At 44.2% G+C, this 26,136-nt stretch overlaps 2 protein-coding genes across 2 annotated transcripts in view; one reads left to right on the forward strand and one right to left on the reverse strand.

Moving 5' to 3' along the window:
• sgpp2 (sphingosine-1-phosphate phosphatase 2) lies at positions 1 to 21,632 on the forward strand. The gene is made up of 5 exons (XM_055895276.1): positions 1 to 2,464; positions 9,465 to 9,626; positions 17,458 to 17,637; positions 19,661 to 19,750; positions 20,288 to 21,632. Exons 1-5 carry the CDS (start codon positions 2,213 to 2,215, stop codon positions 20,831 to 20,833), a joined length of 1,230 nt encoding a protein of 409 aa, XP_055751251.1. The 5' UTR covers positions 1 to 2,212; the 3' UTR covers positions 20,834 to 21,632.
• Positions 21,608 to 26,136, reverse strand: part of LOC129831806 (phenylalanine--tRNA ligase beta subunit-like) — a 10,588-nt gene continuing 6,059 nt past the window's right edge. The window contains exons 11-16 of the mRNA XM_055895274.1: positions 25,507 to 25,714; positions 25,301 to 25,381; positions 25,082 to 25,174; positions 24,716 to 24,833; positions 24,333 to 24,485; positions 21,608 to 22,526 (exon numbers count right to left, since the gene is read on the reverse strand). Coding sequence (XP_055751249.1) covers positions 22,375 to 22,526; positions 24,333 to 24,485; positions 24,716 to 24,833; positions 25,082 to 25,174; positions 25,301 to 25,381; positions 25,507 to 25,714 — 805 coding nt within the window. The 3' untranslated portion in view covers positions 21,608 to 22,374. The remainder of the gene's footprint in view (positions 22,527 to 24,332; positions 24,486 to 24,715; positions 24,834 to 25,081; positions 25,175 to 25,300; positions 25,382 to 25,506; positions 25,715 to 26,136) is intronic.

The following is a 26,136-nucleotide window of genomic DNA, read 5'->3' on the forward strand; positions in this document are numbered from 1 at the left end:
GCTTTTCAGTGATATCGTATGTGTAGGGGTGTGACTTTGAAAACTTTAACTTCCTGGTTCTAAAAAAAAAACGTCTGCCATTAAAATTAGCACATGTTATGGACATTTGAAAAGAAGTGCGTGTGGGCTAATTATTAATGATACTTTTTATGAGTTTGAAATTCAAATGGTTTCTGGTAGGCCTAAGTGAATAGCTCAGCAACAGTTAAGTGAGGTGTCAGGACTGTGTAAAAAAAAAAAAGCACATTAAATGAGAATGCTAAATACGAGGTTATCAAAAAATATCCTCTGTAGTGGACTACCAGATGCCACAACTGTGTTTTACCTACTGTACCTATTGACCGTAATCAAAGACAGCCCAGTATGAAGATAGGCTGATCACACTTGTAGGCGACGTCATGCGTAGAAACACTTCATCCGGTCTAATGGTCGTCTCGCGCCAAACTGCGCATGTGCAAGCAGTCAAATCAAAGGCACGCCTTCAAAATAAAGTTGTTTTGACGAAAATGAAAACGTGTCAGTTTGTCACTTTCACGATGTTGGAGTTCAACTACTTAAAACATTGTCTCGAATCTACGTTGTGCCTTTAGAGATCGAGAAAATTAACAACAAAGAAAGAATTGTTCGCTTCCCCCATTGACTTCTCAAACCCCTGGCCTGTTCTGTTTGGTCTGTTTCCCAAGCATTTCCGGAAGCATCGCGATGTCGCGCCTCTTGGTTTAGAAACTGTGTTGTAATGTAACGTATGTCAAAATGACCACTACAGAGGACAATTTTGCACTTACAATAAAACAGAAATAACAATATTTGTTCACATGTTTTTCTTGGTAACATGTTTATATTTCGCCCCAAACACTTATGTCATGTAAAAAAACTAAAACAATCGCAAACTTTTTTTGTCGGTCTCAGGAGGATATTATAATATTACTTAAAAAAATAAAATAAAAATCTTTAACCTTTATTTAACCAGGTAGGCCAGTTGAGAACAAGTTCTCATTTACAACTGCGACCTGGCCAAGATAAAGCAAAGCAGTGCAACAAAAACAACAGCCCAGAGTTACACATAAACAAAGGTACAGTCAATAACACTATAGAAAAATATATATACAGTGTGTGCAAATGTAGAAGATTAGGGAGGTAAGGCAATAAATAGTCCACAGAGGCGAAATAATTACAATGTAGCATTAACACTGGAGTGATAGATGTGCAGATGATGATGTGCAAGTAGAGATACTGGGGTGCAAAAGAGCAAAAAGATAAATAACAATATGGGGATGAGGTAGTTGGGTGTGCTTTTTACAGATTGGCTGTGTCCAGGTACAGTGATCGGTAAGCTGCTCTGACAGCTGATGCTTAAAGTTAGAGAGGGAGATATGTCTCCAGCTTCAGTGATTTTTACAATTCGTTCCAGTCATTGGCAGCAGAGAACTGGAAGGAATGGTGGCCAAAGGGGGTATTGGTTTTGGGGGTGACCAGTGAAATATACCTGATGGAGCGCGTGCTATGGGTGGGTGTTGCTATGATGACCAGTGAGCTGAGATAATGCAGGGCTTTACCTAGCAAAGACTATAACCTAAACCGACATAGGCAATTTGCACCTTGCAGCTTATCCCGTTTTGGGAATATTGCAGACTTATTATTCTGTATCAGGCCTAAAGTAGATACTTATTTTATTTGACCCATTAAGTCTTCAGGTTCAATATCACTTATTAAATAAAGGCATATAGCATAACCTTAAGCCCATTTGGCCTCATTAGGCTATATGTTGAACAAAATACTTCAAAATAAGAAAAAAATAAAGACACACGCACTCACACACACAACACACACGCACACACACAACACTCACACACACACGCAGGCCCTGCAGATAAACACAGGCTACATGGTTACATAGTTATCTCAAAATAATAGGCCGATTGTTATAGACTATTAGAATACATTGACAATTTTAAAAAAGAAAGTTAATATAAGGGTTTCAAAACTAGTGGATGATCTTTTCACGTAGTCTAAAGGTCGGTGAATTTGTCTGGCTTTATGACAGTTCGGTGCTCCTGGCGTATCCCACACACACCTGTCAAACCGCACCTGCACGCACAGAAAACACACCTCTGTATGGGATGAGCCCAAGGGTGGGTAATGCGCTCTGTCTTAGTCTGCACCTGTCTGTCTGTTCTCATACACCTCATAGGCTACTATTGAGAGAGTTGCGATGCTCAAATTGCTTAAATATCTGCATGGTTCGGAGCTTGTGGCCAAGTTCCAGAGGGCATGCGGTCTGTTCCTCATCGAAGCCGCGCATCAGAACGGAAACTGGGTGCACCCTCCGCGGGAGACGCCACTCATAGACGCGGAAGCACCTCACCAACTTGCTCGACTGCGGTGCGGTAATGGACACGTAATTACCAATGAAAAGGACAGCAACTCAAATGACAAACACAAGGAAAATGGATACAGTGTTGGTGTAAGTGTAAACTTTTCTATGAGAGTTTGAGTTATTGAGTTGAAGAAATAGAAGAATGTAGGCTCCTACAGGGCAAAAACGGGTTGAATCAATGTTGTTTCCAGGTCATTTCAACCCCAAAATGTAACGCGATGATGTTGAATCAACATGGAAAACTGATTGGATTTGCAAAAAGTAAAAAGTAATCAATGTAAAATATTTTTTTATTTTTTCACCTAACTTTTAACCTACTGTAAATCCAATGACATGATCATTTTTTTGTAGATTTGAAATTTTTAATCCACGTTAGTTGACAACTTAACCAAATGTAAATTAAAACTAGATTTTGAATTGATGTATGTGCCCAGTGGGCTATAGGCTACCTTCCCAGGGCTGGCGTTATGGGCTGGCCTTGGGAAGGTATAGCCTCTATTCCATATCTCCTTGCCCATCCAAATAAAATATTTAAAATTGACCACTGATATGACTGAAACGCACACCAACAGAAGGACTCATCAATCATATAAAGCATCCGAACAAACTAAACTGCAACCCTCTGTCTCAGTTTGCTCCCGAGTGGCGCAGTGGTCTAAGGCACAGCATCTTAGTACAAGAGGCATCACTACAGACCCTGGTTCGAATCCAGGCTGTATCACATCAGGCTGTGATTGGGAGTTCCATAGGGTGGCGCACAATTGTCCCAGCGCTGTCCGGGTTTGGCAAGGGTTGGCTGTCATTGTAAATAAGAATTTGTTCTTTACTGACTTGCCTAGTTAAGTAAAGGTTAAATAAATACAAAATAAAAAAAAATGTTTAGCCCATGTATCTGATGCTGTCTGATCATACTCTTTTTGGCCTGACAGAATCAGATACATGGGTTACATATTGTAAGACATAGGGGCGCTGTTTTGCTCACTCGGATTCTTTCTTCGTTGACATAGTTTTTCAGCCATGCAAATTGAAGGAAAGTTGGCGGGTGCACAGTGCACTGTTCGGATGCTGGAATTATTTTTGAAGAACCTGTGAAGATAACTTACTTTTTGAATAGCACATCCAATAGGCTTAAAAGGGAAATGCGGAGGAAAATGTTTGTGGACTAATTGCCAAGCCTCGGTGTAAGAGGCAAAATATCATGATCTGATGAGCCCAAATGGGCAGGACCCAGTTGATTGATTTGATACAATGTTGCACTTCATAGGGAGAGTTCAAGTCAAGAAAGATGAAAAGGGAGGCAGACAGCCGGAGTAGAGAGATGAATGCGATTTTAATTTTTAATTTTTATTTATTTATCGGCTTTATGTATTTTTACTTTGTTGACCATGGTATAGGCCTACTGCTACATTGGTCTATAGGCTATCTCTGAGTTCCATGCATGTGCTCATTTCTTTAGCTGCCAATGGATCACGGTGTATCAATGTGTTCATATGGCAAGGGCTGGTGCTCTCACAGTAGTTAAATTTGAATTTATAGATTAATTCAGATTTTATGATTAACCAAGTCATAATGATATTGAGAAATGAAAACATTATTATTGAAATGAACCCGATCAACAAAAATGCATGTATGAAAATCATAACTGGCACACAGATTGGTAGAAATGGTAGAATAAATTGTAAGCTTCCCCAAACTTGAAACAAACAAAGTGATTTGTTTGACAATCAGATGAAAACAAATTGACTGGTTGTGTTCATGCCACGATACTAGACTAACATATTGAACTGTTTTAAGATGGTGAATCATTTAGCTCTTTTTTTCTGAATTTTAGGACCCCTGTAGGTATAAACATTTTTTTTTTACAAATAATTTGATAAAATATTGAATTTGGCCTTTACTACTATAGCCAATAGAATGCAATACAGAACACATTCATAAATGGCAAAACAGACCATAAAAAAAAGAAACCATAAGAAATTAGTTTTTTTTAATTGTCTGTCCTTATATCTAGGAGATATAAGAAAGCTCAGGAAATATGAATGTTTTTTGGACACATATTTAACCCCTTTTTTTATTTGGCACAAAACTACCTCCATACTTTCATACATTTTTTAACTGGTACCGGGTTACCTTTAGACGAGTCCATGGAGCTTGTGGGGGTCATAGAGAAAAATGAGGATCACCATCTTGTTCGTGAGAGTCTCATCTTTCCACAGAGTGGTCATATTAATTTGTAACCATTAAAACACTACAGACAGTTTTGCGAGAAGACCAATTTTCGGGATGTCTCATGGTCTGATAAACACCGCTGTAGCTCGGCCACCTTCCACTGCAGATGTGGAAGGCCGACATATACAGATGCAGTGGATTGAGACTCAGCCCATGCAAATATCTGGAGCTTAAACTGACATATTTTGACGGGGATTTTTGTATTATGTTACTTAGATTGATGCACAGGTGCATCAATAGACTCTTAATAATGTAGATGTCTTTACTATAAAACCCATTAAAAAAAATTGTCCCATGAAAAATACGTGCCCCCTATGGAAACTGATTAGTTCTGACAGCGGTCCTGTACCTTCCGACAGGCTTTTCTTGTTAGTCCACCTTTCTTTGATTGAAGGTAGAGATTGCTTACAGATTGATTATCCAATGGTCAAAATGTATTTTGCAGTCTTATTCATTGCATTTGTTTTGAAGAATGAAACCAAGTAGGCTATGAGTAGTCTAAACAAACAACCCAACATCCGTGTTTGTTCTGGGGTGTTTGTTAGGATATTCGAATGGGACATAACATAGGCTACATAGCCTATGACCTGACTTGAGCATTTAGCCTAGGCTATTATTTAGTTTAAGCTACTTTAAACTTAGATACAACAGACATTCAATATCGGAAGCATTTCCAACCTGATGAGGACCGCTGAAGGCCTTCAAATCAAATCAGATGTTATTGGTCACATACACGTGTTTAGCAGATGTTATTGCGAGTGTAGCGAAATGCTTGTGCTTCTAGCGCCGACAGTGCAGTAATATCTAACAGTTTCACAACATATACCCCCAAAAACACGTAAATCTAAGTAAAGAATGGATTAAGAATATATATGCATATATGTCAGAGCGGCATTGTACTAAGATACAGTGACATAGTATAGAATACAGTATATACATATGAGAGGAGCAATGCAAGATACAGAGACATTATTAAAATGGCTCGTGTTTCATTTCCTTAAAGTGGCCAGTGACTCCTAATCTATGTCTATAGGCAGCAGCCTCTGATGTGCTGGAGATGGCTGTTTAACAGTCAGTGGTGTAGTATAGAATACAATATGTGATATGTAATATGTAAACACAATTTAAAATGACTAAGATACTGTAGAATAGTGTGGAGTACAGTTTATACATATGAGATGAGTAATGCTAGATACGGAACATTATTACAGTGGCTAGTGATCCATTTCTAAAAGTGGCCAGTGATTCCTAATCTATGTCTATAGGTAGTGATGGCTGTTTAACAGTCTGATGACCTTGAGATAGGAGCTGTTTTTCAGTCTCTCGGTCCCCGTTTTTCAGTCTCTCGGTCCCAGCTTTGATGCACCTGTACTGACCTTCCCTTCTGGATGGTAGCGGGGTGAACAGGCAGTGGCTCGGGTGGTTGATATCCTTAATGATCTTTTTGTCCTTCCTATGGCATCGGGTGCTGTAGGTGTCCTGGAGGGCGGGAAGTTTGCCCCCGGTAATGAACTGGGCAGACCGCACCACCCTCTGGAGAGCTTTGCAGTTGTGGGCGGTGAAGTTGCTGTACCAGGCGGTGATACAGCCTGACAAGATGCTCTCGGTTGTGCATCTGTAAAAGTTTGTAAGGGTTTTAGGTTTTAAGCAACATTTATTTAGCCTCCTGAGGTTGAAGAGGCACTGTTGCGCCTTCTTCACCTCACTGTCTGTGTGGGTGGACCATTTCAGTTTGTCAGTGATGTGTACGCGAAGGAACTTGAAGCTTTCCACCATCTCCACTGCGGTCCCATTGATGTGGATAGGGGGGTGCTCCCTCTGCTGTTTCCTGAAGTTCACGATCATCTCCTTAGTTTTGTTGACGTTGAGTGAGAGGTTATTTTCCAGGAACCACACTCCCAGAGCCCTCACCTCCTCCCTGCAGGCTGTCTCATCATTGTTGGTAATCAAGCCTACTACTGTTGTGTCGTCTGAAAATTTGATGATTGAGTTGGAGGCGTGCTTCGCCACGCAGTCATGGGTGAACAGGGAGTGCAGAAGGGGGCTGAGCATGCACCCTTGTGGGGCCCCAGTTTTGAGGTTCAGCGAAGAGGAGGTGTTGTTTCCTACCTTCACCACCTGGGGGCGACCTGTCAGGAAGTCCAGGACCCAGTTGCACAGGGCGGGGTTCAGACTCAGGGCCTCGAGCTTGATGATGAGCTTGGAGGGTACTATGGTGTTGAATGGTGAGCTATACTCAATGAACAGCATTCTTACATATGTATGCCTCCTGTCCAGATGGGATAGGACAGTGTGCAGTGTGGTGGCAATTGCATTGTCTGTGGATCTATTGGGGCGGTAAGCAAATTGAAGAGGGTCTAGGGTGGCAGGTAAGGTGGAGGTAATATGATCCTTGAATAGTCTCTCAAAGCACTTAATGATGACAGATGTGAGTGCTACTGGGCGATCGTCATTTAGTTCAGTTACCTTTGCTTTCTTGGGAACAGGAACAATGGTGGACATCTTGAAGCATGTGGGGACAACAGACTGGGATAGGGAGAGATTGAATATATCTGTGAACACACCAGACAGCTGGGCTGCGCATTCTCTGAGGACACGGCAAGGGATACCATCCTACCATCAGCCTTGCAAGGGTTGACACGTTTAAATGTCTTACTCACGTCGGCCACAAAGAAGACAAGCCCACAGTCCTTGAAAGCGGGCTGCGTCGGTGGCACTGTATTATCGAGCGAAGAAGGTTATCAGCCTGTCCGGAAGAAAGACGCCGGTGTCCGCGACATGGCTGGTTTTCCCTTTATAATCCGTGATTGTCTGTAGAACCTGCCACATATGTCTCGTGTCTGAGCCGTTGAACTGGGACTCAACTTCGTCCCTATACCGACGTTTAGCCTGCTTGATTGCTTTGCGGATGGAATAACTACACTGTGTGTATTCTTCCATATTCCCAGTCTTCTTGTCCTGGTTAAATGCGGTGGTTCACGCTTTCAGTTTTGCGCGAATGCTCCCATCTGTCCATGGTTTCTGGTTAGGGTAGGTTTTAATAGTCACAGTGGGTACAACATCTCCAATGCACTTCCTGATAAACTCATTCACCGTATCGGTATATGTGTCAATATTTTTTTCTGAAGCTACTCTGAACATATCCCAGTCCACGTGATCAAAACAATCTTGAAGCGAAGATTCCAATTGGTCAGACAAGCATTGAATAGTCCTCACCACGGGTGCTTCCTGTTTGAGTTTTCTGCCTATAGGAGGGGAGGAGCAAGATGGAATTGTGGTCCGATTTGCTGAATGGCAGGTGAGGGAGGGCGTTATATGCATTCTGGAAGGTAATATAACAATGGTCGAGGGATTTAGCAGCACGAGTACAACAATCAATATGTTGATAGAATTTCGGGAGCCTTTTCCTAAAATTTGCTTGGTCAAAATCCCCAGCTACAATAAATGCAGCCTCAGGATATATGGATTCAAGTTTGCATAAAGTCCAGTGAAGTTCTTTGAGGGCCTTTGTGGTATCCACTTGGAGGGGATATAGACCGCTGTGGCTATTATTGACAAAAATTCTCTCAGGAGATCGTACGGTCGGCATTTAATTGTGAGATATTCTAGATCGGGTGAACAGAACAGTTACACCATAAGTGATTAATCATAAAGCATATACCTCCACCCTTCTGCTTCCCATAGAGATGTTTGTTCCTGTCGGCGCAATGTACTGAAAACCTAACTGGTTTTACCGTGTCAGACAGTATATCTTGAGAAAGCCGTGTTTCCGTGAAGTACGTTACAATCCCTGGTGTCTCTCTGAGAAAAAAAACTCTCGCCTTGAGCTCATGAATTATATTATCCAGAGATTGGACATTAGCGAGTAAAATACTCAGGAGCGGTGGGTGGTGTGCAGGCTTCCTAAATCGGACCAGAAGACTGCCTTGAGTACCTCTCCTTCTCCGGCGTGGTTTTGGGTCAGCATCCGTAATAAGTTCGATTGCTCTGGGGAGAGCAAACAAGGGATCTGCTCCAGAGAAGTCGTAATCCTGGTCGTAATGCTGGAAGTTCTGGTGAGTTATCACCACTCTAATATCCAATAGTTCTTCCTGGCTGTGTGTATGACACAAAACTATTCTTGAGCTAATAATGTAAAAAATAGTACATAAACAAACAAAATACTGCAGAGTTGCTTAAGAGCTAGTCACGATGCTGTCATCTCCGTCGGCAACATCATGATGAAGCTGGCGCGGATGAGGATGATGTCACAACTGGATCAGACGTGCCTCTGTTTTTCTTTTCCCTTCATCACACATTGGCGGTCCTGATGGTGACTCCCGGAAATGGAAGTGCCTAAAACATGTTTGTCAAATTATTTTCCAAAAGACAAAATATTTTTCTAAATTGAAATCAGAAGTAAACTGCCATTAATTGCGTTTCATAGGCTATCCATGTGACTTGTGAGATAAAGAATTCAACTGACAACGCTGTCCAAAAGTTGGAATTGATAACAATGCTCCATGGTCTATTACGAGTCTGCTCCTGCTAACTTGTACAAGTTGTACAGGTCGAGCCAAGGCCATATACAAATAGTTAATTTCACTATATGTTCATTTGAGGCTACAAGTGGTTATCTTGTTCAGCATATGGTTACAGAGGAGTGAAAATGATTGGAATGACAATGATCTGTAATGAGTCTCCTTTTTCTTATTATACTGTAGGCTGCTCTGCTTTTACACCGTGAATGAGTGGCATAAACCGTTTACTGTCATTAATAAGATTTCCCTCTTTTTCTAGTCTCAGATATCCCTGATCTTACATTGTGGGAGGCAACCCGTTTGTCTAGAGAGACTACTAGCTCTGTACCCACCCACAGGTGTCTGCTAGGCCCCAGTATGAGGTGAGGAACCGGCTTCTATACTTCTTGTTCCTGGTGTCGGCCGGGCTGGGTCACGAGGTCTTCTACATCACCTTCCCGCCTTGCTTACACTGGAACCTGGACCCCTTCCTCTGCAGACGCCTTGTCAACATCTGGACCGTAAGTCACCTGTGGTTGCAAAAAGAGTGAAAATATCTATGTGAGTAAGGATGGTTTGAAGAACAGAGAAGGTAGCAAATGGAACCATATCCCATATATAGTGGGCCCTATGTGACCTGGTCAAAAGAAGTGGACTATATAGGCCCCTACTTCTGACCAGGGCCCATAAGACCCACTGTATAGGGATTGGGGTGCCATTTCGGATGCAGACACAGTCTTCTCTGCTCTTCAAACCATCCTCCCAGACATAAAGATTTTCTCTCTCTCTTCCACTGCTACCTATTAAATTCACACCTGCGGTTAAATAAATGTTTAACTGGAAATACCCACACCGATATGGTATACCAAAGCAGCGTCACAGACTGATGCCTTGCTTGAACATCCCATACAATCTCATGTTTTATCATGTGTGTAAGAGAGAGAGTGTATGAGACAATGAAGCTCTTCTTCTCCTTCTCCCTCACCTCCTCTCACCCCTTACCCCTCTCTGACCCAGCCTTTCATCCCTGTCCCCCTTACCCCTCTCTGACCTAGCCTTTCATCCCTGTCCCCCTTACCCCTCTCTGACCTAGCCTTTCATCCCTGTCCCCCTTACCCCTCTCTGACCCAGCCTTTCATCCCTGTCCCCCTTACCCCTCTCTGACCCAGCCATTCATCCCTGGCCCCCTTACCCCTCTCTGACCCAGCCTTTCATCTCTGTCCCCCTTACCCCTCTCTGATCCAGCCTTTCATCCCTGTCCCCCTTACCCCTCTCTGACCCAGCCTTTCATCCCTGACACCCTTACCCCTCTCTGACCCAGCCTTTCATCCCTGTCCCCCTTACCCCTCTCTGACCCAGCCTTTCATCCCTGTCCCCCTTACCCCTCTCTGACCCAGCCTTTCATCCCTGTCCCCCTTACCCCTCTCCGATCCAGCCTTTCATCCCTGTCCCCCTTACCCCTCTCTGACCTGGTCCTGACACCACCATGTCCCCAGGCCACAGGGACCACAGGGGCCAAGTGGACTGGTGCTACAGGGTGATGGGACAGGCAATAGAACAGAAGAGGAGGGTCCTTAAATTACTCACTATTTGGCAAGCACCAATTAACAATCCCACAATTTCAACCAGTGTTATAACTGTTTATTACTGAGTTATAAACATCTAATAATGAATCGTTAATACTCATAGATCATCCATGTTCCTGCATCTAGGTATGCTTTGACCATGAAGCTCAAACACACACGCACGCACACATACACACTCTGATTTGAGTGGCAGTGAGTTTGTGTGCACTGTGTGTCCTTTCCTCCAGTGCAGGTGTATGACCTCTGAGCGACCTGCCCATGTTCTGCCCCAGAACTCTGAACACCCAGCCACCTGTAAACTCCAACACACATGCTTGCTTGCTTGCTCACGCACGCACGTAACCACGAGCACGTGAACACGCACCCACTTATACACACACACACACACACACACACACACACACACACACACACACACACACACACACACACACACACACACACACCTCTCGTTGATCACAACACGTACCTTATTACAGGGTAACACATATATTTTCTTAATGATCATAACTGACACCACTGAATTACAGACTGTGACCCTCTCCACTCTGGTCCTCTTCCTGAAGCATGCTGTATTGACAAGACTTACCATAGCATTTACTACATACTATTACATACTCTATTACATACTCAAACAAACTACTGTATGTGTTCTCCCCCTGTAACCAGTCTGATCACTAGAAATAAACTTTGATTTCGGACATTTGAAAAGGTCCCCAGAATGTTGATATGCCTTCCTTGGCGAACCCCCCACCCCCCCCCCCCAAAAAAAAATTTCTTCCCAGCACTGGGCATGAACTTGTGATGCTCAGACATGAACTTGTGATGCACAGACATGGGCTTGTGAGGCTCAGACATGGGCTTGTGATGCTCAGACATGAACTTGTGATGCTCAGACATGAACTTGTGATGCTCAGACATGAACTTGTGATGCTCAGACATGAACTTGTGATGCTCAGACATGAACTTGTGATGCTCAGACATGAACTTGTGATGCTCAGACGTGGGCTTGTGATGCTCAGACATGAACTTGTGATGCTCAGACATGGGCTTGTGATGCTCAGACATGAACTTGTAATGCTCAGACATGAACTTGTGATGCACAGACATGGGCTTGTGAGGCTCAGACATGGGCTTGTGATGCTCAGACATGAACTTGTGATGCTCAGACATGAACTTGTGATGCTCAGACATGAACTTGTGATGCTCAGACATGAACTTGTGATGCTCAGACGTGGGCTTGTGATGCTCAGACATGAACTTGTGATGCTCAGACATGGGCTTGTGATGCTCAGACATGAACTTGTAATGCTCAGACATGAACTTGTGATGCTCAGACATGAACTTGTGATGCTCAGACATGAACTTGTGATGCTCAGACATGGGCTTGTGATGCTCAGACATGGGCTTGTGATGCTCAGACATGAACTTGTGATGCTCAGACATGAACTTGTGATGCTCAGACATGAACTTGTGATGCTCAGACATGAACTTGTGATGCTCAGACATGAACTTGTGATGCTCAGACATGAACTTGTGATGCTCAGACATGAACTTGTAATGCTCAGACATGAACTTGTGATGCTCAGACATGAACTTGTGATGCTCAGACATGAACTTGTGATGCTCAGACATGGGCTTGTGATGCTCAGACATGGGCTTGTGATGCTCAGACATGAACTTGTGATGCTCAGACATGAACTTGTGATGCTCAGACATGAACTTGTGATGCTCAGACATGAACTTGTGATGCTCAGACATGAACTTGTGATACTCAGACATGGGCTTGTGATGCTCAGACTTGAACTTGTAATGCTCAGACATGAACTTGTGATGCTCAGACATGAACTTGTAATGCTCAGACATGAACTTGTGATGCTCAGACATGAACTTGTGATGCTCAGACATGAACTTGTGATGCTCAGACATGAACTTGTGATGCCCAGACATGGGCTTGTGATGCTCAGACATGAACTTGTAATGCTCAGACATGAACTTGTGATGCTCAGACATGAACTTGTGATGCTCAGACATGAACTTGTGATGCTCAGACATGAACTTGTGATGCTCAGACATGAACTTGTGATGCTCAGACATGGGCTTGTGATGCTCAGACATGAACTTGTGATGCACAGACATGGGCTTGTGAGGCTCAGACATGGGCTTGTGATGCTCAGACATGAACTTGTGATGCTCAGACATGAACTTGTGATGCTCAGACATGAACTTGTGATGCTCAGATATAAACTTGTGATGCTCAGACATGGGCTTGTGATGCTCAGACATGAACTTGTGATGCTCAGACATGGGCTTGTGATGCTCAGACATGAACTTGTAATGCTCAGACATGAACTTGTGATGCTCAGACATGAACTTGTGATGCTCAGACATGAACTTGTGATGCTCAGACATGGGCTTGTGATGCTCAGACATGGGCTTGTGATGCTCAGACATGAACTTGTGATGCTCAGACATGAACTTGTGATGCTCAGACATGAACTTGTGATGCTCAGACATGAACTTGTGATGCTCAGACATGAACTTGTGATGCTCAGACATGAACTTGTGATGCTCAGACATGAACTTGTAATGCTCAGACATGAACTTGTGATGCTCAGACATGAACTTGTGATGCTCAGACATGAACTTGTGATGCTCAGACATGGGCTTGTGATGCTCAGACATGGGCTTGTGATGCTCAGACATGAACTTGTGATGCTCAGACATGAACTTGTGATGCTCAGACATGAACTTGTGATACTCAGACATGGGCTTGTGATGCTCAGACATGAACTTGTAATGCTCAGACATGAACTTGTGATGCTCAGACATGAACTTGTAATGCTCAGACATGAACTTGTGATGCTCAGACATGAACTTGTGATGCTCAGACATGAACTTGTGATGCTCAGACATGAACTTGTGATGCCCAGACATGGGCTTGTGATGCTCAGACATGAACTTGTAATGCTCAGACATGAACTTGTGATGCTCAGACATGGGCTTGTGATGCTCAGACATGAACTTGTGATGCTCAGACATGAACTTGTGATGCTCAGACATGAACTATTGATGCTCAGACATGGGCTTGTGATGCTCAGACATGAACTTGTGATGCTCAGACATGGGCTTGTGATGCTCAGACATGAACTTGTAATGCTCAGACATGAACTTGTGATGCTCAGACATGAACTTGTGATGCTCAGACATGAACTTGTGATGCTCAGATATAAACTTGTGATGCTCAGACATGGGCTTGTGATGCTCAGACATGAACTTGTGATGCTCAGACATGGGCTTGTGATGCTCAGACATGAACTTGTAATGCTCAGACATGAACTTGTGATGCTCAGACATGAACTTGTAATGCTCAGACATGAACTTGTGATGCTCAGACATGAACTTGTGATGCTCAGACATGGGCTTGTGATGCTCAGACATGAACTTGTAATGCTCAGACATGAACTTGTGATGCTCAGACATGAACTTGTGATGCTCAGACTTGAACTTGTAATGCTCAGACATGAACTTGTGATGCTCAGACATGAACTTGTGATGCTCAGACATGAACTTGTGATGCTCAGACATGAACTTGTGATGCTCAGACATGAACTTGTGATGCTCAGACATGAACTTGTGATGCTCAGACATGAACTTGTGATGCTCAGACATGAACTTGTGATGCTCAGATATAAACTTGTGATGCTCAGACATGGGCTTGTGATGCTCAGACATGAACTTGTGATGCTCAGACATGGGCTTGTGATGCTCAGACATGAACTTGTAATGCTCAGACATGAACTTGTGATGCTCAGACATGAACTTGTAATGCTCAGACATGAACTTGTGATGCTCAGACATGAACTTGTGATGCTCAGACATGAACTTGTGATGCTCAGACATGGGCTTGTGATGCTCAGACATGGGCTTGTGATGCTCAGACATGAACTTGTGATGCTCAGACATGAACTTGTGATGCTCAGACATGAACTTGTGATGCTCAGACATGAACTTGTGATACTCAGACATGGGCTTGTGATGCTCAGACATGAACTTGTGATGCTCAGACATGAACTTGTGATGCTCAGGCATGAACTTGTGATGCTCAGACATGGGCTTGTGATGCTCAGACATGAACTTGTAATGCTCAGACATGAACTTGTGATGCTCAGACATGAACTTGTGATGCTCAGACTTGAACTTGTAATGCTCAGACATGAACTTGTGATGCTCAGACATGAACTTGTGATGCTCAGACATGAACTTGTAATGCTCAGACATGAACTTGTGATGCTCAGACATGAACTTGTGATGCTCAGACATGAACTTGTGATGCTCAGACATGGGCTTGTGATGCTCAGACATGGGCTTGTGATGCTCAGACATGAACTTGTGATGCTCAGACATGAACTTGTGATGCTCAGACATGAACTTGTGATGCTCAGACATGAACTTGTGATACTCAGACATGGGCTTGTGATGCTCAGACATGAACTTGTGATGCTCAGACATGAACTTGTGATGCTCAGGCATGAACTTGTGATGCTCAGACATGGGCTTGTGATGCTCAGACATGAACTTGTAATGCTCAGACATGAACTTGTGATGCTCAGACATGAACTTGTGATGCTCAGACTTGAACTTGTAATGCTCAGACATGAACTTGTGATGCTCAGACATGAACTTGTGATGCTCAGACATGAACTTGTGATGCTCAGACATGAACTTGTGATGCTCAGACATGAACTTGTGATGCTCAGACATGGAGAACACAGCTTAGACAACTGCACCACCAAGTTTACAATGCTCTGGCAAGCTGTCACTTCATGATAGTTGTTTTTTATTATGTTGTTTTAAGCCTTCCCCAAACCATAGCCCTAACCTCAACCCCTCATAATCAATGCCTAAACTGTTACCCTTTGAGTGGTTTCTGTTTTAACCCTGTAACTACGCAGCATTAATAAATATATACTTTCATGCATAATATATCAGATTCTGAAGGGAAACAGACCATTTCTCCTTTCCCACCACCCTCCCATGTTGATCAAAGTCCAGAGTGACACTGGGTCCGATCAATACTCTCATTCATTCAGCTAAATCTGCACTGCTGCTATCTGTTCACGACCTGGATCATCTGTAACTCATCTCTTCATGTGATGGTGCCTGGCCAGTCCTTTGATGTGGCCCACACAAAGAGCCTGATGTGTTGGCCCACTGTATAGGTTGATCTGAGGACAGTACCAGTGAGATTGATATGATCGGTGGACTGTTAACAAGGGCAGGGTACGATATTATTCAGATTCAGATTCAGTGTGTTTAATAGTCACATGTGCAGAGTTGCAGGTGTGATTGCAGGGTACAGTGAAAATCTTAGGCTCCGAGCTCCAACATGCAGGACCAAGTGAAATAAAATAAAATAAAATGTCATAAAAAACAACAACAATATAAACAGAAATAGCACTATATATTTCATAACTGTAGCAGTGATAAATACATAAATGTCCATTGGGGTGGAGGCAGAGTAAATGGTGCCCATGTCTTGGAGGCAGTAGGATCAGGGACAGTATTTATTCCGAGGGAACAAGCGGCTGATTGCTAAAGTGATAGTGACTCTCTTCCCTCCCTCCCTCCCTCCCTCCCTCCCTCCCTCCCTCCCTCCCTCCCTCCCTCCCTCCCTCCCTCCCTCCCTCCCTCCCTCTTCCTCATCTATTCCTGCTCTCTTTCAGTATTAATCTCTGGCTGCTATGTTAACCATGAGGATAAGAAGCCTGTAGGCAGTTTTATCTCTCATAGACCATGGTTACTGAAACACTGACTGATTATAGTGTCCCCATCCTGTTAATAGGAATAGTCACCACCTCTATATCTTTCTTTCTGTCGCTCGCATACTCCTTCCTACCCCCTTTCTCTCTCTCTGTCTCTCTCTCTGTCTCTCTCTCTCTCTCTCTCTCTCTCTCTCTCTCTCTCTCTCTCTCTCTCTCTCTGTCTCTGTCTCTGTCTCTGTCTCTCTCTCTCTCTCTCTCTCTCTCTCTCTCTCTCTCTCTCTCTCATTAAATATAAAAGGCAGAGCTAAATACAACTCTAACCAGGGTGGAGGGGCAGCCCCCGTGTCCCACTTGCACCGTCTCCTAAGGATGTGTTGTAGACAGTCAGTGTGTACTCATGTTGCACAACTGATGTACAACTCTGTATCACTAAAATATCAGTTGTTTCACAACCATTGTCAAAGAACCTGAGTGTGTACTGGGCCTAAGTGGAGTGTGTCTGTGTTCCTGTAGGTGTAGAGACAGTCACCATCAACCGAAGAGACTGTGTCAGCAGCTTAGCTTACGGCTGTATTTGATTCTTAAAGTAGATTGTGTTACTGGGCAACTGCAGACTGTGCTCCGTTTATAGAAGTGTGTCTTGCATCTTCTTGCAAACTGGTTGCTACAGACTGAATGATTACTTATTTATAGGATACTGTGTGGCCATTCTTAATGGAGCATTGAACAATCAGGTTAGCTTCATACATTAGAATGTTTTTGATTTATTCTGTCACAGTAAAAGTGTAGAGTTCCATCCAATCAATCAAATGTATTTGTAAAGCCATTATTAAGATTTACCCTCCTCTCCGCCTCCTCTTTTCCTGTCCTGTCCTCTCCTCTCCGCCTCCTCTTTTCCTGTCCTGTCCTCTCCTCTCCGCCTCCTCTTTTCCTGTCCTGTCCTCTCCTCTGCCCTCCTTTTCTCCTCCTCTTCTCTCTTCTCATTCTCTCCTCTCCTCCAGATGGTTATGTACATCGGCCAGGCCCTGAAGGATGTGCTGAAGCTGCCACGCCCTCTATCGCCCCCAGTGGTGAAGCTGGAGAAGCGTGTGGACGCTGAGTATGGCCTTCCCTCCACCCACGTCATGGCCACCACCGCCATCTTCTTCACCCTACTCCTCAGCGCCCCTTCCAGGGTTCAAGTGAGGCCCATGCAGCACCCTGAGCCTCTTGGGTCCCCTGCCAAGCTTCTGCTACTCAGTCTTGGGGGAGACTCATCACTTGCTCACTCCCCTGGGACCAGGCCTGTACAAAACTATAGATGTAAAATAAATATGGAGAGTTTGGTGCCAACATAGTTATTCCCTACAATGCTCACTAGCAGGGATGTAAACACATTTGTGCACAATATTTGAAAGAAATAAGCTTTTTGTGCGTATGGAAAATTTAAGGGATTTTTTATTTCAGGTCATGAAACATGGGACCAACACTTTAATGTTGCATTTATATTTTTGTTCAGTGTAGTTTGCCGGACTCTGTACAGTCTTGTCTGAAAAAAAAACGACTTGCCTCTAGACCTTCAGTGTATGCAGATTTGAAGGACCTGAAATAGGTGTAAGCATCTCTGTTCAGGGGGCTTGTCTCTCCTGAGTCCCTGAGTCCTGACCCTGACTGCCCTTCCTGGCAATGTGCTGGGAGGGGCGGAGTGGTCAGTCACCATCATTCACCATCAGGCACCAACAGTCACCAACAGACACACCCACACAGCTGCTTTGTTCCTCTGATAGACTAGAGTAAATGACTGTCAATCTCTCTCTCTCTCTCTTCACTCTCTTCTCTCTCTCTCTCTCTCTCTTCTCTCTCTCTCTCTTCTCTCTCTGTCTCACACAGAACAATCAATCAACCAGCTACTCAAACAACACCAGCCTCAGATACAGTGGTAGTGTACTGCAGTGGTGACATTGTTTCTGAGAGAGCATGCATAGCTATGCATGTGGTGACTTAGTTTCTGTTTCTGAGAGGGTACATAGCTATAGATGTTTAGTGGTCTGAATGGCCTGAGGCGATCTCTTAGGTTCTGAGGGGTGAAAGGTCAGGACAGTCAATCACAGTGGCCCCTCCATCCCAACATCCTTTGTGTCCATTCAGAGTCCATTCTTCATTAACTTCTTCTGAAAGGCCTCCCAACTGCAAGGGAAAGGAACAGACACAGGAAACAGAGAGAGAAGCAGGGAGGGAGGGAGGGGTAAAGGAGGTCAATGAATACACATGACATAGGTTCTCTTCACTGTCATTGAAATGGAGGGAAACAAAAACACAAATGGGTAAATGATATAAAAGGATGGAGAGGGAAGGAGAGATGGACAGAGACAGTTGAGCAAAAACAGAGGATGTCTTTAAGGCATGTCAAAGTGGCACAATAGATGGATGACAGATAGAAGATGTAGTTGTCTTATGGGGATGTAGATGGTTGACAGATAGAAGATGTAATTGTCTTTGGTGGGATGTAGATGGATGACAGATAGAAGATGTAATTGTCTTTGGTGGGATGTAGATGGTTGACAGATAGAAGATGTAATTGTCTTTGGTGGGATGTAGATGGATGACAGATAGAAGATGTAGTTGTCTTATGGGGATGTAGATGGTTGACAGATAGAAGATGTAATTGTCTTTGGCGGGATGTAGATGGTTGACAGATAGAAGATGTAATTGTCTTTGGGGATGTAGATGGATGACAGATAGAATATGTAGTTGTCTTATGGGGATGTAGATGGTTGACAGATAGAAGATGTAATTGTCTTTGGCGGGATGTAGATGGTTGACAGATAGAAGATGTAATTGTCTTTGGGGATGTAGATGGATGACAGATAGAATATGTAGTTGTCTTAGGGAGATGTTGGCAGTTTCTTTCTTTCACCATCCTAGTCTGACAGTCCCAAGCTGATGAGGTTTTCAGATCATATCCATCATTTATCAGAGTATCAGAGAATGTCTCTTATCAGAATGTTGTGTATTTTGTAGTAGTGTGTGTGCACTCACACACGTGTGTACCCACGTCTGAGTCAGTGGAGGCTGCTGAGGGGAAGAATGGAGAGAATGGAATGTTATCAGAAACATAGAAACCGTGTTTGATACGATTCCACTCCAGCCATTACCACAAGCCTGTCCTCCCTGATTAAGGTTGTCAGAGCGTGATTTGTGTGTACCTCTATTTTCTGTCCACAGTTCCAGTTTGAAGTGGGTCTGCTTGTGGCGGTGGTGCTGTCTGTGTTGGTGTGTCTGAGTCGTCTGTACACAGGCATGCATTCCGCTCTGGTAAGTCTCTTCTGCTGCTCTGCCCCGACAGTACTGTAAAAAGTACTGCATAAAACATTCAGACCCAATGCAGGATGTATTATTCATACTGTATGTCTGGCTGGCACTCTTAGCTAGGGGGACCTGCCTTTCACTTTGACACTTATCATGCCTTTACATAAGAATAAGTAGTTCATTATGACCTGTAAAGAGTTTTTGGAGTAAATATGAGATAACGGAGGTTCTAGAGCAACACTCTGACCAGAGGATGCTGGTGAGAGGAGCTCTAGGACAGGCTCATTGTAATGTCTGGAAAGAAAGAAATGGAACGGTATCAAACGTATAGTAACCACATGTATGACTCTGTTCCATTAATTCCATTCCAATGAGGCTGTCCTCTTATTGCTATTCCCACCAGCCTCCTCTGACTCAGACTAGCACTTCATCACCATAAAGACCACATCACCCTTCAATCAACTATGAATAGATCTGTCTAAGCAGTTACAAAAATGTATAACATAAATGTATGTATATACTCCCACTCCCTGCTGCTTTCAGGACGTGATCTGTGGTGCTCTAATCTCAGCCACATTGATGTTGGTCACCTATCCATACTGGGAAACCTTCGACCGGCTCCAGCTCACCTCCCCACTCTCCCCCGTCGGGGCATTGGTACTGGCTCTCTTCCTGAGCTACACCTACCCTGAGCTGGACCATTACACCACCACGCGGGGGGACACCACCACCATCCTGGGGGTGGGTGCAGGCTGTTCTGTGGGCTACTGGGTAAATGAGAGGCTGGGGGAGACGTTTGAGCCCCAGGGGGTGCTACCCATACCCCTGCCAGCACTGACACTGGGTGGCTTAGCCCTGGCCAGCTCCCGCTTTGTGGTGGGTGTCGTGGCGTTGGTGGCGACTCGACAGATAATGAAGACAGCCAGTCTGTGGGTGCTGTGCTCCTGGTATGGAGTGTCAGTCAAAGACATAGACGCCAGGAGAAGGAAGGAGATCGAGGTGCCGTATAAATTCACCACCTATACATCTGTAGGCCTGGTCCACTCTATTCTGGTCAATAGACTGTTCATAGTACTGGGACTGCTATGATCCAATACTTTTATGAACTGTTAAAATATATACGCTACCATTCAAAAGTTTGGGGTCACTTAGAAATGAGAAAACAGTATCAAACAGTTTCTCTGAAGGGAGTAGTACACAGCGTTGTACGAGATCTTCAGGTTCTTGGCAATTTCTCACATGGAATAACCTTCATTTCTCAGATCAAGAATAGACTGACGAGTTTCAGAAGAAAGGTCTTTGTTTCTAGCCATTTTGAGCCTGTAATCGAAACCCACAAATGCTGATGATACTCAACTAGTCTAAAGAAGGCCAGTTTAATTGCTTCTTTAATCAGAACAAGTTTTCAGCTGTGCTAACATAATTGCAAACGTGTTTTCTAATGTTAATTAGCCTTTTAAAATGATAAACTTGGATTAGCTAACACAACGTGCCATTGGAACACAGGAGTGATGGTTGCTGATAATGGGCCTCTGTACATGTAGATGTAGATATTCCATAAAAATATCTGCTGTTTCCAGCTACAATAGTCATTTACAACATGAACAATGTCTACACTGTATTTCTAATCAATTAGATGTTATTTTAATGGACAAAAAATGTGCTTTACTTTCAAAAACAAGGACATTTCTAAGTGACCCCAAACTTTTGAACGGTAGTGTATATATAAAACATTATAGGATCCTGTCATCATTCAAGTGTTGTGTAAGAATGTTCTGACATTTACATATTTTATACATCTGACATTGATTCTATATTTTTCACACATCGTGTAACTTTGAAATCCTGAAGACAAATGAAGACTCAATATTACACTGATTTTATTTAACGTGTTACTTGCCTTTCTGACTTCCTCACCATCACACGGAAACAGACCTAAGCAACACCTGCAGTTACAGTACAGTATGTCAGAGTTCATGTCCTGTTGTATCAAGTAGATGAAGCTCCGCCCAGGACCATTAACCCACCGAACAAGACCATACCAGTTGGACACACCACAAGGAAACCTGTTGAACCACAGCTTTGTGGCTTCCTGTTATTTACACTCATACAGTGCATTAGGCCTATACGCTGTATGACAAACCTTTAAAATGTAAATGACCTGAATCGATACAATTGCTCAGAGCAATGTCTTTAAATGGTATAGTACAGCATATTGGTTAAAGCTCAAATGAAGCAGGACTGAGATGAATTCAGAAACACAGGACTGAGTCACAGGCTGACATCTCATATTCACTTTAATTACCATGGAGATAAAAATACAGCCACATCCTTTGTATATACCAGCCTACAATTTCTATGGTTACTTCATACACTGTTGTACATTTGTCAACAGAAATACCACGCATGATATAAACTGAACAATTAATTTGGGGCCGAATCCTTACTTTCGCACATATCTCAAGCTTGCAATGTGATGTCAATGGGAGATTTGCGTGAAAATGTGAGCTCAGCTGCGGCAGGTTGGGCTGTACTCTGCTGGAGCTGGGAAAGCCTGTGTTGAGATGGACTGAGCATGAGTAGATGAGTTTGGTGGTGTTACAGGTTCAGGCGTGTGTCTGCGTGTGACATCACAGGAAGGGCTCGATGTCGATGTCCAGGGCGGAGCATGGCATGGTGAGCTCAAAGCGGTTGATGACATCAGGGTGAAGGACCCCGAGGCGTCCTATGCTCTTCCCGTGCGCAAAGATCTCAGCACAGCGACCAGGGAAGAAGGTGGAATCTGAAAGAAAAGAGGGGAAACAGAGGGGGTGGTAAGGAAGGAGAGGATCTCAGTGGTCCACTGAAAATAAACATCAAAAATGTAGTCTCTGAATAAATGTTTCTACACAGACGAGACGCCTAAGATCAAGCCAAAATGAGACAGAACTATTCTCAGATGTGAGAGACAACTCATTGTTTTGTTTTTTAAAACACTGACTGCTAGAGCTCGTTCAAGGAAGAGCCCAGCTAGGCTCAGGGTTGCCATAACTCCAGTTCCACAGACATGTTACAATGCTGTTCTGTTCTCTGCTCCCATGGTGCTTCAGTTCTTCCCACACTGCTTTGCTCCTAAAAGCTAATGTACTCCTGAGCCACCGTTCAGATACTTACTCATAACTAGCAACAGAAAAATCTCTGCATGATCTGTGTGTGTGTGTGTGTGTCTTCCAGGGCAGCACCATGACAACCAGTCATTAAAAATGCTACACTAATAGTCAGACAGCCAGCCTGACAAGTGACAACCTATTCCACCAACCGTGAAAACCCTCTTCAGATTCATTCTCACTGAGCCAAGGTCAACACTAACCAGACAGTCAGGAGGGTACAGCATGCCTTTAACAGTGAATGGGAAGGGCTGAATTTGACACAGTTGTTAAGTGAAACGTGGGCATCTGCTCTCCTTCCGCTAACTCCCTAACCACTCAGCCCTACACCGCATGGCTATGAGTGAGACAACTGACAGCTCTCGCTCTCTCTCTGCATAATAGTGTGTAAATGTTACAGTTTATGTGTTTTCTGTAGCTGTGAGTGTTTGTTTCAGGCAGTCTAAATGCCCATGGATCTCCCTGGAAACCCAGGGAGGCGCACTGCAGCAGCAGCAGACGTGACTCACATGCAGTCTGACTCCCACTGCTGACGACACGCTCTCTTACCCTCCATCTCCCCATTTCTCTATCCTCCACACCCCTGCACTCCCTCTTCACCCCCTCCTCATCCCTCTCTTTCTGTGGTCCTTGAGCCCATCGATTTCCCCACAGATTGTGACAGGAGATGCACATCCTGTGGTGAGTTAAGTGAGGTGGAGTGAGAGAGACACAGAGATGGGAGGGATTGGAGCTAATTGAACCCTGCAGAATCCACAGCTCATAAAAACACTGATTTGTGGAACAAGTTTCATAAGTGCAATGGGAAAACATTCACTTCACTAGTGAACAAAATACCCCCTAGAATCATTTCCACTGGAAATACAGCCACAGCTGTACTGTAGGTTGAGGATAGGTGTGAACTGTGAAACCATGATATGGGTTTTAGTTTTATGCCACTTCCTTTCCTTGCCTCCTTTCCTTTATGACCACTGAGTTGGACAAGCTTGTTATGAATTTTTTTCTCCCCAATTTTGTGACATCCTGGTCTGATCTGGTCTCATCGCTGCAACTCCCCAACGGGCTCGGGAGAGGCGAAGGTTGAGTCATGTGTCCTCTGAAACATGACCCGCCAAACCACGCTGCTTAACACCCGCTCGCTTAACCCGGAAGCCAGCCGCACCAATGTGTCTGAGGAAACGCTGTTCAACTGATGACCGAAATCAGCTTGCAGATGACCAGCCACAAGATCGAACCCCAGGCTGTAGTGACGCCACAACACTGCGATGCAGTGCCTTAGACCGCTGCGCCACTCGGGAGGCTAGTTGGACTGGTTTGACACGTCAGTTGAAAGCACCATGGTGAAAACTGAAAACCTATCCATCCAGAGCTTTCACCAATCAGTTGCCATTGAAAGAAACAGTCCAGTTTAAACCACTGAGATGGCTCCCTAGTTGTCTTACCGTCAGCAGCCTGGATGTGGTAGCCATTGCCCTGGCCTGGTTTGACCTCCAGCAGCTGCATGACCCTGTCCATCAGACCGTGGATCACCTCAAACCCCGGACTCTTGTTGTAGTAGACAGCACAAAGGCGACGGTTGTTCCTGGCCCCCACGTCTGAGAGGGAGAGCAGAGGACAACGTAGGCATCAGGATATCATGTAGGATGTCTTAAAAAATGGATAATGACAGTGTGTGTATTCTTGAGTATGAGGGAATCAATATGTAAATTAATGTTTGTCCTAATAAAGAAATTGGATAGGCAGGCATACAATGACATTACTTAAACACATATCCATGAATACTGTCTATTATGAATACTTAGGTCACACCCGTACAAAAACACACCTTTGGTTTCATCCTTGAGCACCACGTCTGAAATCTCAAACAGCCTCAGAGGCAGAGGCATCTTCCTGTTGGCAGCAACAGTCTTCAGCAGGCCTGAGAGCAGGGTGGTGCGCGCCACCTGGTGGAGAAGACGAGCACTGCTGTTAACACCACCACCAGCCTCTGACACACACCCACCCAGTCACACAGCACCCTCTAGTGGAGAAAAACCCTCACATCAATAGAGGGTGAAAGAATCCAGTCAACTGTTTAACTTCAAAATGGCTGTAGTGTATAGCAACTGTACGAGATCATTCAGAGACCAAAGGGGGGCCGTTTATAATGTTATCAGAGAGACATGATTAATCCACGGCAATGGTGGTCCACCTGGAACTCAGCTGTCTTGGGGTTGGAGATGTGACATGCTCTGGTCTCTGAGATGTTCTTCAACAGCTTGTCAGCTATGTCCTCCTGAGAACACTGCACAGGAAGACAGATACAACACATGAAAATGTGTGTGTGTTTATTTATTTGGATCCCCATTAGATTTTGCAGAAGCAGCAACTACTCTTCTTGGGGTCCACAAAGGTAGAGTGTGGTCATTACCAGGGCGAAGGTGAGGGCCTCCGTGAATCCAGCAGCAGCCAGGTCCTGTCTCAGTAGCTCTGACAGCTTATTAAGTGGGAGCTAAAAACACAACAGTCATGAGGAGAGGGAAAATAAGACCTCACCACTTAATAGCACCCAACCAGCAGCTCCAGTCAACAACCAATCAACTTCATTAATGAATAACCAGCTGAAGAAACCCTCACCTGATTGGCTACGGTATATGTGCGCGGCGTGGTGCGGGGAATATTGTTGAAACCGTATGCCATGGCGGCGTCCTCCATGATGTCACAGGCGTGGATGACGTCAGAGCGCGTGGGCGGGATCTCCACCTCGATCTGTTCGCCGTCACTCATGACCTCTGAGCGCAAGCACATCTTGGTCAACAGTTGAGCGATATGCTCAGTCGACTCACTGGGGATTACAAACGTTAAAGCATTACAAACGTTAAACATCGGCAGGTAGTCTAGCGGTTAAGAACATTGGGTCAGTAACTGAAAGGTCGATGGTTTGAATCCCAAAGCCGACTAGGTGATTATTCAAAAACTCATTGATAAAGCACTTAACCCTAATTGCTCATGTAAGACTCTCTGGATAAGAGAGTCATGTAAATGTAGGGATTTTGGTAGCATTCTGCTTAGCATTTAGAGGAGAGGTCTCCAACCCTGTTCCTGGAGAGCTACCCTCCTGTAGGTTATAACTCCAACCCTGTTCCTGGAGAGCTACCCTCCTGTAGGTTATAACTCCAACCCTGTTCCTGGAGAGCTACCCTCCTGTAGGTTATAACTCCAACCCTGTTCCTGGAGAGCTACCCTCCTGTAGGTTATAACTCCAAC

Source organism: Salvelinus fontinalis, chromosome 33, assembly GCF_029448725.1.
Source record: "Salvelinus fontinalis isolate EN_2023a chromosome 33, ASM2944872v1, whole genome shotgun sequence".
NCBI classification, from domain to species: domain Eukaryota; kingdom Metazoa; phylum Chordata; class Actinopteri; order Salmoniformes; family Salmonidae; genus Salvelinus; species Salvelinus fontinalis.

Excerpts from the sequence above, each read along its gene's own strand:
- sgpp2 (XM_055895276.1), top strand. The coding sequence starts at position 2,213 with ATGCTCAAATTGCTTAAATATCTGCATGGTTCGGAGCTTGTGGCCAAG. Across the intron at positions 2,465-9,464 it reads AAAATGGATACAGTGTTGGT|GTGTCTGCTAGGCCCCAGTA; the intron begins GTAAGTGTAAAC and ends ACCCACCCACAG. Across the intron at positions 9,627-17,457 it reads GCCTTGTCAACATCTGGACC|ATGGTTATGTACATCGGCCA; the intron begins GTAAGTCACCTG and ends CCTCTCCTCCAG.